General features: G+C 34.4%; 1 protein-coding gene across 1 annotated transcript in view; it reads right to left on the reverse strand.

The window, feature by feature from the left end:
* Positions 1-14,442, reverse strand: part of LOC129240518 (proton-coupled amino acid transporter-like protein pathetic) — a 72,453-nt gene that overhangs the window by 8,257 nt on the left and 49,754 nt on the right. The window contains exons 2-3 of the mRNA XM_054876373.1: positions 8,479-8,602; positions 8,342-8,406 (exon numbers count right to left, since the gene is read on the reverse strand). Of these exons, the coding sequence (XP_054732348.1) occupies positions 8,342-8,406; positions 8,479-8,493 (80 nt within the window). The 5' untranslated portion in view covers positions 8,494-8,602. The remainder of the gene's footprint in view (positions 1-8,341; positions 8,407-8,478; positions 8,603-14,442) is intronic.

The following is a 14,442-nucleotide window of genomic DNA, read 5'->3' on the forward strand; positions in this document are numbered from 1 at the left end:
TTTGCTTTCGATTGTGTTGCGTATTGTGGGTAAACTTGTTAAAATGTAAGTTGTTTGCGATTATTTATGGTTTTATAGTAACCAAATAATAAGTATATACTAATTTTGTTAATTTTATGCAGGTCGAAAGTCGTGAGTACCAAACAGCAATTAGAAAGGCTGGTTGCATTAATGGAAGAGAATCCACAATTCGCAAAAGGGATTTGCACCAAAGTTCAAGCAGCAAAAAAATGGGAGGAATTTACAACGGAGCTGAATTGCTTGGGACCACCAGTTAGAACGGCAGCAAAATGGATTAAGGTTAATAATGTTTTTTTTTGTGATGTTTATAGAAATACATTTTTATTTTCCCTTGGCAGGTATGGGCTGAAATACGTAGAGGAACTGAAATACATATTTTTTTCGAATGACGAATAATTGAATAAAGAAAATTTATGACAAAAATAAAACAGAAACTGTGGCGTAAAGGTTTCTAGATTTATTTTTCTATAATATTCTAAGAATTTCATTTCTTATGCTGTATTTGCTATAAAAATGTGCTTTTCTTTGTTGCAGATCAGCCTCTGTACTACTAAATTGTATCCATCTTTGGCAAATATAATTTTCCAGGACATCTATTATTTCCGATAGCACAACAGACACAGTGGGTTGAGCAAGTCCTAGCATACCTTCATTACCAATACTCAATTGGTACGATCCCTGAGCATAAAATCGCAGAACTGTGGCTAGCTTTAAAATATTTTTCTGTACTGGACAGTAGGTTCATAAACGCCTCTTTAGATGATCTAAAGTTCTTTAAAAATCTGTAAGGAAATTTCTGTAATATTAAGTACGTCAACACATTTTGAAAATTCTAAACGTACTCAGTGGAAGCCATTTCTAGGGGGTTGGATGCGCCCCTCAACTGTTTTCTACTTCTAGCTAGTTCCGCTAATCTTTCATCGTCCGATAAATCGTCGAACCACAACTCCGTTGTACTCATTTTCACAAAAAATACTTTTTTTAACTTTTAAAAATGTTGTTAGCAAAGAATTTCAATACAATCGGTTTTTCTTTTATTTTGATTTGCTGTATCAGCTGAGAAAAAATTATCTATTGTAAATGCGTCGAGCGATCGAAATTCACAATAGTCCTATTCTTCAACGAATGAGCACCATAATACCAAATGAAAATTCGTTCGATCAGCACTTTCGACTACAGTCGAAGATCGAATGTTGCTCATAATAAGGGCCTATATTTTTTTTACGATACAAATACATTTAAATATCTGAGTAGGGTATTGAATTTACCATAAAGAAGAATTTATCCGAAATATATATCCAAAAGGGTCCGCGATGAATTTGGTATAAGGTGCATAGAATTTGGAGAGAGTTTTTGTATAAAGTTCGTAGAGATATGGTATCAGTTCCCTAGTTCAACTCCTGACAAATCTACGCTTGGGAGATCATTATGAATTGAATTGTCATTAAATGTGTTTTGTTGATCAATGGATTTTGCATTTAAAAAAAATTGCATAAAAAATATTAGAAATATAATACAACAGCTCTCTAAAATAGCAGAGGTTTATAAACATCAGTGCTAGTATATATATATAAATGCATTGTTATATTATATCATTCTACTTATGAAAATAAACCGCATCGGCATGCACAGTGCTTACAATTTGATTGATGTACATCGATAATTGGATCACATGACCTTAACTTTAATCTTTTTATCCACGATTTCAAGTTTAGTATACATACGAGTATTTAATTGCTTGCAAGAGATAGTTTTCAAAGCCTAAGGAATCGTTACAATAAGTTGTAGATTACACAATGAGAGTAGTTAATTAGCTTTGCTGTCCTACGAATGACGCCAAATATGGCAAATATTTGTTTGTATGAAAACTCTTTTCGTCGCAGGTTGTCTATTGCCCGCCGAGGGTCGACGAATGTTAGAAAAACTTTTTGATATATGAATGGGATTACGCCTGCAGTTGGATTGTCATGCACAAATACACTAGACTAGGTTGGCTACTGAGTGAAAAATGACCGAGATAATAAATTGCGGTGCCTAATCATCTCAATTTCAATGATTACATCAGTCGCTGACGCTTCCACTAATACTTGTAATTATTTTAATTGCAGTTGAAGGTATTGAATTTTCATACATATGCATGTATGAATTTACTTACACACAGTTTAATCTGTTTATAGATTTTAATACTCGTAGATGCATGAAATATCCACATTCGTATGTGGATTTTTGCAAATACAATTTATTTGACTTTAATATAACATAAATAAAAAAAATAGGCTCTTAAGCCGCAGATATGAATGTTTCATAGTTTAAATAACCCATTAAAAGGTGCAGAAGGCAACTTACTGATCGATTACACTGTGCGAGAAAAATCAACTTTTTTGTTATCCAGAAAAAAATGCATAAGCAATTTAATTGTATACAATAATGCTACGTTAATTGAGTATTCCATTTTTTCATCAATTTTATTTTTGAATAAGCTTACAAGTTTCAAAGGACTACATTTTCAAGAAATTGTTTTAAGTACTTATACTCTATGATATTTATTTATTTATATTATATGTATGGGATGGATTATTTTTACAATGATTGACCTTAAGAATAGTTTACATAATTAAATCGTAGATAAAAGAATTAACAATAAAATCAAAATTAAACTTACAGCGAGGAAAAAGGAAAAAAAGATAAAAATAGTAGTTTTGAAGTAGGGATTAATTGGAATTGATTGAAATAATGAGAAATCATTTGAGTATACTCAGCAATATTCGGCAAAGTAGCGAAGCATTTTATGTGTGAAGCGAAAGCGGTCTTTTATACACCAAAGACGGACCGATAACACAAAGTATTGACGTTCAGTCACCAAACAACTGTATTTCATCGGGACTAAGCTAGGCGGCCGCCGTAGCCGAATGGGTTGGTGCGCGACTACCATTTTGAATTCACAGAGAGAACGTCGGTTCGAATCTTGGTGAAAACACGAAAATTAAAAGAAACAGAAAAACATTTTTCTAATAGCGGTCGCCCCTCGGCAGGCAATGGCAAACCTCCGAGTGTATTTCTGCCATGAAAAAGCTCCTCATAAAATATCTGCCGTTCGGAGTCGGCTTGAAATTGTAGGTCCCTCCATTTGTGGAGCAAGATCAAGACGCACACCACAAATACGAGGAGGAGCTCGGCCAAACACCCAAAAAAGGTATATGCGCCAATTATATATAAGTTTAACGAACGGCAAGATTTCAAAACCATAAGTCGATCTTTGAGGTATCTGGGTTTCTGAGTATTTATGATCTTCTGGAGTAACACTAAACATTAATGTGGATATCAAACGAAAGAGGATATATTCAGCTATTCAAAAACATTGTATGTCACTCTCGCCAGGACAAATATAGATTTTTTATATGGTTAGTTGCATATGAATATTTTATTTTATGGGAGGAAAGTCCAACTATCTTTTATCGTAAGAAGGACGAATTTAAAAAGTAAACCAAAAATTGTGTTTATTACAATAGTTACAATAGCTGTGTTGCAAGGGTCAATGATAGGGATCCGAATAAAAATTTTGCATGCAAATGAAACAACAACGAAGTGCTTCTTATAGAAATCTGGTTCACTTTATGTTCGTTTCGTGTTTCGTCATTAGTTTGGCAACACTGCCTTTTGTATTTGATTACACTGGCAAGTGAATATAAAATGAAGTAAATTAGAAAAGCTTTTATTTCAGAAATAAATTTAATGTTCAATGAAATTTTTTGCAAAAAAATTTAATCATACGCTATTAGGCACAAGCTCTTATATCGAACTGATAACATATCAATTGATTAGCTCTTGAAATGCGTCAATTTTCTGTTGAATTGTCGTTTTCTTGGAATGTCCGTTATCTTCAACGCTGTCATCCTCCAAACAGCAAATGTTGTGTAGAATAAATCCGCCTTTATTTATTTTAATGATTCGAGTCCAAATCTGTATTTTCTTTGAAATTAAGTAATCGCCTGAATTTTATTTTAAGCATCCCGAATACATTTTCGACAACAATACTTGCGGAGGAGTGCAAGAAATGGCTTATATTTTTTCTTCTTATTTATGTATATCAAATCTACCGACATCCGTAAAAATGATCCGCATCGTTCTAGTGGGAATTGATCAGTGAGTTAGATAAAACAAGGAAACATTCTCAATGTCATAGAGTGAGTATAAGTAATCAAACCTCTTTATTGAAAATTTGGTCCTTGGAAACTTTAAAGCCCATAAAAAAATTGAATTGATGAGAAAATAAAAAACTGAGTGTGCAGCATAATTATATCTATAAAATTTCTAGTGCATATGAAATTTTTCCTGGATAATTTATACTGTGACACGCTGTTACGATAAAAAATGGTGTCACTAATGTGGTAGAATATGACAATATAATGTTAGAAAAAACTCCTGGTGACGCTCAAGCATGCATGTCCTGCAGCTTATATGTGTGCGTTTCGGGTGCATGACGCTAATATCTAAAATTTTTGATTTTCATCATGCAAAAGCCGACAACAAGTATGTGTGACACGAAGCAAGTACGAGTGTCACCCGATACACACACATATAAGACTGCTGGACATGCATGCTTGAGCGTCACCAGGAGCTAAAACAGTAAAAGATGGCACTCAGGAAGAAATAAGGTCGATGTATGCATTTCTTGCCCGAATGACTGTCCTACAGAAGTGGAGCTTCAAAGCACTTAATCGTCAAATTGGTATTTTTGTTTTTTCCAAAAATCAAAAAGAGCTTCGAGGAAAAAATATTGCTGATGAGGAAGTAAGAGCGCTATTTCTGCCACTTCGAAGGTCTAGTCAAAAGGTATTTTTTAGTGTAATACAATAATATAAATAAACTTTATGAATTATCTGAGAACGAAAATATATCGAAAAGAAAAAAAACTAATACTAATAAAGGAAATAATAAAAATAAAAGAACTTGTTTACCTCACCTATTCTGCTTTTTGATACAGACATACAGGGTTGGCCATATTAAACTGACCCATGTGATTATTAAAAAAATATGGAAAAAGAAACATTTTTTTGTGTTTCATTGTGAAAAACATTTAATTTAGTTCAAGGAGATTCGTTTACATCACTTTTTGAATATGATATCGCGCAAGTGTTAAGATGTTAAGTAAAGTTAATAGACTTCAGAAAGTAGCGCGAAGTGGAAACTTTCTAAATAAATTTCTAGATTAAGAAACTATATTAAATACTTAAATAAAGACAGTTTATGAAAGATATATTAATTAAAAAAAATATTAATCTTATTAATTAAAATGAAACAGTATTTTTTATTTTTATTAACTAACTAATTATTTTGCTTTTATTTACTTTTTCCAAACATAATTTAGAGAATGTGGATATTCATAAATACTTTCATACAGAAGACGTGACTTAGCGTCATTATGAAGGTTATTAGATCTTACAGTGAAACTTTTAGATAAAATGAGTTTTACAAAGTGCAAAAAATTTTGCGCCCAAAAAAACAAATTACACAAAAAATATATTTGTTTGTTTACACAAGGTTCAATCATATGCCTTCAGCCAAGGCGAATCTATTAAAGGTGATATAAGTAGACCAGCTGATTTATTTTTTTTCTTTCGCCATGTACATTAGGAAAGGATGCCGGCACAATATGAAATAAGGAAAATCCCAACAAAATGTTTTTATTGGTCTAGTGTCATCACTTTTAATCAGTCCTCCTTTCAAATTACACACATTCTGAAAATATTTCTCCAGCACAAAATGAGCGACCTGTCATTTTGTACTCTAATCTTTAAGTTATGGATAATTGTCTGCCTAGTTGGGTCTATTATTTTTGCGAAGAAGAGAAAAAATATCAAATTTCAAAGCAACAGGGTGTTTACATAAGATGATTGCCCAGGCGATTAGTTGAAACAAAAATTGAATGATACGTTGAATGTGAAAAAGTGCCAACTTGTTGACACAAGACGAATTTTAAGGGTTAAAATACGAAATGCTAACACTTGGCATAATCTTCTTACCATTTCAAAAACTTTTCAATATTGATTTTATTCTATTTATAATGTATGCATTACATTAACAGCAATTTCAAACGACGCCACTGGCTACGATCTCATTTTCAAAATGGACTCACACATACCCATACATACTACAGAACGTATACAAACCCAGGGTCGCTCGAAGAAAAAGTTGCATAGTTCAAACTTGGTCGGGGACCAATTTTATGGAAAGCAGTTAGTTGAGAGGCTGTTTACACCAGGCGATTGTTGCTTTCAACAAAAATCGAACGTAAAATCGCTTCATGTAAAAACACTCTATAAGCAAGTTAGCGCACAAGATTTTGGTAAAAATATTTTCAACAAAATGTTGAATAAAAATATATTTATATTGATTGTTTTTCAGGAAAATATGAATACACTTTTCTGTTTCGCTTCCATATTTTTAACAACAAAATATTAATTTAAGTGTAAAAATGTCGAAAATACCAAACCATCATCAACAAAATACAAGTAAAACAACAGTTTATTACCACTGACTATATGAACGCAATTTAAACGAGGGAATGCCTATTGTAAGCGTACATTTATCCTCTAACTAACATGAATGAAGTAAATCCTATAGCGCACGGTCTAAAAATGGACTAGGAGCTATCCCGAATCTTCGCCTTAGAATCATCTTGCAGTGAGGATAATCCTCACTAAACTCTCGAGCATCGTTCGTCCATACTTTTTCAAAACTTAATATACAGCTATCGTCACCTTATGTAGTGGCTCACGCACACATAAATAAATATGTAGATCAGCGACTAGTTTTTGCAGCTGTAGTGGCGTATCGGCTTATGTTGATCAACCATCTACTATTAAAAAACTTAAACTTAAGCTCAAATTGGTAGTAATTACCAAAAAAAAAAAAAATCAACGCAATTCGGTTTTTTATTCCGGTTTTTCGTAAAACAAAATCACGTGCGCTTGTCACAAAATAAAATTGCGTGTGATAGATAAATATATATGTATATGCACAGTGCATATGACGGTCGATTTCGTGCTAACCGCTGGCCGCTCTATGACAAATAAGTAAGTAAGGTTAAATTCGGTTCGGGCCGAACTTTATATGCACGCGCACAATTTAATGAAACTTAATTGGGCTAGCTGTTAATTTTTATTTGATTCCATAGAACATAAGGGCCTGTAAAATCAGACGGGGGGACGTAAATTTAGGATTAATATAAAAAATGGGTGTTGATTTCGATGGGTGTGGTGTTCGATCTCAATAATAATTATGTTGGATCTAAATGAGATGAGTAGCAATGCGTGTACCAGGTTTGGGCGAGTTTTTGTAAGCCATTATCGAAATACACTCATTTACCCAAAAGTGTAATTTTATTTATAGCAGATGTATCATTTTCCCCCTTTTTTTAACTACCGCTATATGGAAGGTGGGCGAAGCTTATTCACCGATTTTGCCCATAAATGCGTACCTATCTTGAGCAAAGAGTAAGATGTGTACTGAATTTAGTTACGTAGTTTACGGACGGACAGACGGATAGCAATGGCTAAATCGACTTCTCTGAGCATTATGGAATATACATACATATGCACATATACATACGTCTCTATCCATTTCGATTCCTTAATACTGTTCGGCCGCCGTAGCCGAATGGGTTGGTGTGTGACTACCATTCGGAATTTACAGAGAGAACGTAGGTTCGAATCTCGGTGAAACACCAAAATTAAGAAAAACATTTTTCTAATAGCGGTCGCCCCTCGGCAGGCAATGGCAAACCTCCGATTGTATTTCTGCCATGTAAAAGCTCTTCATAAAAATATCTGCCGTTCGGAGTCGGCTTGAAACTGTAGGTCCCTCCATTTGTAGAACACTTTCAAGACGCTCACCACAAACAGGAGGAGGAGCTCGGCTAAACCCGCAGAAAGGCTGTACGCGCCAATTATACATATATATATATATAATACTGTTACATACAACCGTTATGTGCACAAAATTATAATACTCTTGGGCACAATTACAGGCGTCTTTAAAAACGTGTTGAGTTTGCAGTTGAATGTAGCAACACCTATTAAAATTTGTCGACTTTGCTTTAAAAAGTGATCGAATTCATAAAACAACACCAATTAGAAGCGCTGACATAAAAAGCAAAAAGAATGTAAAGTAATTTAATAAACCAACGCTGAAAGAGAATATTTTCAAATGCCTTAGTTGATAAAAATTAATTTAAACAAATTGCTACATTCATATTTGCATACATACTCGTATATATGCTTCAATTATGTAATTAAACTAATGAAATAAAATTACTCACTTTGTAGTGCCATCGCCGGGCAGGAATTGTTCCATTTCTTGTGGAGCTTGCTTACCACCGCTGTCCTATAGTTTAGAGAAATTCAGAAAACAATTATATGTAGACATTAAAAAATTAATAAATTTAAAAGAACTTACCGCTATGTTAACCATTTTGACGTTGTGTTGTAGTTTTACTCAAAAACTGCAGAAAACAATTTCACTACCAGGAAGTGAGTAGCCTCAATATGGGTTTTCTCTTTAAATTCGCTTCAGTTTTATTCTGTAATCAATGGAAATTTAAAATTTAAATTATTCATCATATAAATTTAAAATAAAGTGAAATCGGGATAAATTCGCAAACTCGTTACAGGTAAGTTGAAAATTGTGGTAATTCGTAAACAATAAATACAAATTTTTCGTACTAATACTTATGCAAATACTTTTAATATTTTTGATTAATTTATTATTTAATAATAGTGGAAAAGATGGCATAAGGCTCTTTATTTTACTTTCAAAAACTGTATATACGGGAAATAAATAATAATTTATCAGAGTTGCAAGTAATAAGAGAGCTCAAAATCGATAATTGTTTTGCGAACCCTAAAACCGCATTGGAAATTGATGGAAATATTACCACCCTTATTAATTTCCTAGAAAAATTATTAAAAACTAAATTTTTAGATCGCAGATAAGTCGGAAATAACGACACAATACAGAGTAATGCGTGAATGCAAAGTGGGCATCCGAAAGGTGCGGCACTTAGTTTGTTGGATGACGGGTGAAATTCACGATAGCGACGAAGACGAAATGACTAACATGCTCCCCCGTACCTCACTGCAAGAGTTCTAAAACCAACTAAACCAACCGGAAATGTAAAATAGTAAATTCGATTTTCATTAATTTATGATGGACATTTAAATCAAGTTTGATTAATCAACTGTGACTAAAAGTTACATCAAGTGTGATTTGATTACTTCATTGTTGACTACAAAGAAGCATTGGAGTGAGTAGTATAAATATAATAAATTCATAGAGGAAGATGCAAAATCACTCATATAAAAATTTGTCCCTGAACTTTGTCACATTGGCATTAAGAATATGTGATGAAGGGCTGGTAAGGCGATGTATCATCTACTTAGCACAATTAAGGCTATTGAATATTTGTTCCAAGACACGGATACATGTGTACTCTCACCAATTCATAAACAGGATGATCCCACCCTTGGCGCGAATTATCGCAATATAAACCTTCACAATATCGTTTATAATGATCATCTGCCAATTCACTAGTTCTTATCAATATGGTTTTTGAAAGGGTTTCTGTTGACCTCAAAGTCTATTTTAAAATAAAAGAGGCTATCCAAACGTACAATCTAAATTTGATATTCCTGCGAAAGTTCTGCGACCGTGGCACACGTAGATAATATTGACTTGAGAAGATAGTAGAAGGACTGAAAAATGAATAAGGTGGAATGGAACAATACGGTGGCGTGACCATGCACCCATATACATATTGTACGATAATGTTCCGGTGAAAATATACTTCGTTTCGGCATCCTTGGGAAGACAACGAAGCAAGGGCGCCCGCGTACACAACTGAAGAGCTAAGTTCAATATGCACTTTATATAAATAACTTCCGCATCTTTGTGAAAAAAAGGGGCTTTCGATGAAATTTTTTAATTACGGCCCAAACCGGCAAAATGTTGTGGATTCACAAAGAAGATATAAAATTTAAAAATTCAATTGCAACTTTCAACTAATAAAAATCTTTACTGTTTGGGTATACTTAAATATTTTACTCACTATGCCTAGACTTTACTCGTCAGATTATTAAATATGTATTGTAGTTACACATAGCACTTTATTTATTACCGCGCGCGAGCACTGAATGAGGTGGAACTAAATGTACGCGCTGAACTGAATCTCCGCTTTGAATAAGGTATGGAAATCGTTCATGTTATATTTTAGCATATTTTATTTGCAAAGATTTCTATACTTATCGAAAACGGGTAGGTATAGAAATACGTACACACGAATACAGGCCCGGCAGTTCGCGTTCACTCGGTGTGGGTAGTTCGTCTATCCAAAACTGAAACCCTCAGACAGTGAGACTAATAAATCATGAACCACGATTTCTATTTTATGTATTTTATTTTGTAGCAAAAGCTACATACATTCCTTTTGAAGCATTTGGTTACAAATGAAGAATGAGCATTTGATTTAGTACAGCATTTAAGTCCATTTTTTTCACATTTACCCTATGATCAAAAAGTACCGGGAATGTTTAAGTAAAACAAAACAGAGTTAAATTTCAGCCAAATTTATTTTATCTTCTTCATAATATGACCCGTCTGAAGCAACACACACGCGTCAACGTTTAACCAGTCCTCCATGCACCTCTGGTAGGCCAACGAAGGGACGGCCTTCAGCTCCTTCGTCACATTCTCTTTGATCTCCTCTATCAACTTGGGAAACAAAAAGAAGTCGTACGGGGCCGTATCATGTGAATACGGTGCTTGCACGATGGTATTTACTTTGTGTTTGGTCAAATAATCCAGCACAATTTGGGCTTGGTGCGATGGCGCGTTATCATCAACCCAGAGTTGGTTGCCCCTATTTCCGGCCGTTTGCGACGTACAGCATCTCTCAAACGATTCAGAACGGATAAATAGTGACAGATGTGTGTCTTACAGTCCTACCAACATAAGATAAAAATATGGACCGGTTCCCACGTGCGCGGCTCGTTTATATTCAAAATTCCCAGTACTTTTTGATCATAGTGTATCTGAGTAAACATGTAAAAATATTATGTGATATAAACGATTTTGTAACACAGTTGCCCTCAGATACATCTTAAGACGCCAAAGTGCCAAAAACTCCACTTATTCGAATATAGCGACCATGGTATCGTCATTAGCAATCGCACGAAATGCCCACATTCTGGAATAAGGTCTGCATGCTACGTACAATTTTTTAAGGTAGCCAACGACCTCTTTCACCGAATTTACTTCTTCGTTATGCGTCTTCAATAACCTCATGAGTATTTGCTTATGGCTCAGTATTTCTTAGAATCGAAGACTTTATAGAAGTTTATTTCAGTGTGGGCATCGTTGGAATCTCCCACAGCGAATCGTTAAGTTGTTTTCAAAGCAATTTTTATGCAGCACTGTTAATAGGTTTAATACTTTGAAATACTGGTTTTCATAATATTTATACCATCATAACATTCACTACCTCCTGGATCATGAAGTTACCTAATTTTAGCCAAAATTTGTTTGAGGTATGTGAAAACCCTCAAAATATAAATTAAGTGAAGATCAATCACTGAGTTAAATTGAAGTATTTTATGCTTGCTAAAAGATACCATTAAAATGTTTGCAACTAATAAAAATACTACCTACCTTTAAATCATAATTTTATTTGTATTTGCTGTGTGGATAATTACCCATCCACAAAATTCCGTGTGGATACTCATCATACGCACATTATTTGCCAAGCCTGTACATATACATATTTACTACATGTGCAAGTGTGCACTTGTACCATTAGAGCAACGCACAAGTGTCGAACTGGTGTGCTAGAAAGTGGATTTCGAACCAAGACTAGATACCGTTCCTTCCATATGTGTAAGCTTCTGATGAGCTTTACAGGGCGTAGACCTAGGAAGTGTCAATTGTCCCATGATGCATCACTTTTTTCACTTTTTCGATAGTTCGAAACTAATACTAAATTCGTTCGAGAATTAATTTCGAAAGCATATGCATATGTATGTATATACATATATGAACATATGTATGTAAGTATCGATGCTAAAGTGGCTGCTACAGTCACAATATTCGATAAAACTGAGTGTAGATAAGTGTACAATTCAGGTTCAATTCTTGGGATATATTTACAAAACAATGTTTAGTATTTTTTCTTAAATGTTTGTACACTAATTTATAACTTTAATAATGTAAATGTAAATTTTATTAGATCTTCTTTCTAGTTCGACTTAAAGCAGCAAATTACTGTATAAGAATCTGTGGTCATCACATGAGGACTCGAGCAAGGTGCCATGGTGAAAATAATTCAGAAGATGTAGCCAACATCAGACCGTTAACCGGATCTCAGTGAATTTGAAGGAATCAGCTGATTTGCTTACGTCACATGGGATATGACAACGGTTTGTTTACAATAGACGTCGGCAAAAACTGAGATTGTGTTAGTGACATTAAAAAAATCAGCGCAGATATTTCTCATGTTATTTCATTGCCGTTTGAACAATGACTGATTGATTGGACGTGTGAAATGAGCCGTCAGAATTCTGCTGTCGAAACCCCGATGGAGTGGCAGCCGAGCTTACTCCCACAATTGTTCTTCGAATAGCCAAACCTTATAATTTATCATCCTTGAAAGTATGTCGTTAGTTTGAGTTTACTTCCCGCTATTCGCTAAGAAGCGAAGTGCTTCACAATTGTCGAAATTGCCATAATTCTGAACCACAATTTTAGTTCACTTGCTCTGGTTTTTGCTGCTGGGAATAATACAGCGCATTCGCACGTTAGTATAGTTGTTAAATGCATCGCATTGAAAAGTGACAACATGAACCTCCATATTTAAATTGCCGGATTTTGCCGACAAATTAATAAAATTAAAAGTTGGATTGGACGCGTTGTTTTAATTAGTGTAAACAATTGTTTTGCGGCGTAATTTATTTTGATGGATAATGTCTACGGATAATTTAAATCTAATACATATGTATGTATATAAGTGCAAATGGAGTACTTGTCGAAGTACCATATGTAGGTATATGGACAGCTTTCATACGTATTAAGGGCGCGATGCGTACCGGCCCGACCGTTGCGATGAAGATTGAGCTCGAGCTCATACCGTTACATAGCTATGGAAGGTTTTGACAAAGAAAAAGTGATATCATCAAAGAATATGAAATCTTTGAGCCTACCCTCAGAGATGGTACCACTAGGATCGAATATTTAGGACTGGAGGACAACTACTCTGGAAAGAAAAAAAAAGAAAGAGTGTGCCCTGCACTGTTATACAGATGACTCGAAAATAACCGAAAGCATGGCCGCTAGAATATTTGGTCACAAGACGTGTCTGTCAGCGCCGATAGATAGTTTTCCATGTATCTTTCAGGCGGAAGATACCCAGCTCCATCATAGTTTTATTGAGAGAAGTGAGGTATTGTGAAGAATACAGTTCAATGACAAATCTCCGAGATCTACCATTTGAAAAAAAAACATCAACAAGCGCACCAGGAATCGGACCCCCCTACACTTATCGCAGGATGTAGGCGCCAATTATCCTCGCATACTTTACCTATATACATATGCACTAATTATACAATATATGGCAATTTTTTTTTTTTTTTTGTTGCCAATGACTACCGGCAGTATTCCCCAAACATTTACGCGGAATGCTTATACTGTTACAGCAGCAAAAACAAATCAAAAACCAATATCACGAACACTATATTATTCGTTATGAACGTCACTTTGCCAAAATTAGTTGCTGCTAAGTGATAGACTGGAGAAAAAAAAAGTTTTGATATAACATTTGACTGAATTATTATAAGTGGGCAGTGTTTTCATAGGAAAAATAGGTCAAAGAAAATAATTATTTTACTTTTTGTGTGATGACGTATAGGCGGATTTCTGAATGAGTACTCGTATTCAGCACAGTAGACCAATATTAAAGCAACATATGTATAAAATATAACATAATAAATGCCTTCTTTTCTAGATGCAATGGGGCTTTTCAATACAAACATAATATAACTCAGAGAAATGATCAAGAATCTTCACTTCTTTGAAACTTTGACTTTTTGAAAGGTTGCAACCCAAGCACATTTACCAACTAAATTTTGCTGAGAGAATGTTAATGGCGTGAATTCAACTGATTTGTTTAATATTGAACTGAATCACTTACGGGTGAGCTGTTTTCGGTATTCGGCCAGTGGGGACTCTCACTGTCATAGAAAAATTCAATAGTTAATATGTTGACACAAGTTCATCCACCTGGAAGGAAGATTATTACGATCCAATGATTACGATATGATGAACTGCTGCAACAATAACAATGCTACGATCCAAAAAAGTGCGACCGCCGATTCAGAA

Source organism: Anastrepha obliqua, chromosome 3, assembly GCF_027943255.1.
Source record: "Anastrepha obliqua isolate idAnaObli1 chromosome 3, idAnaObli1_1.0, whole genome shotgun sequence".
Lineage (NCBI taxonomy): Eukaryota > Metazoa > Arthropoda > Insecta > Diptera > Tephritidae > Anastrepha > Anastrepha obliqua.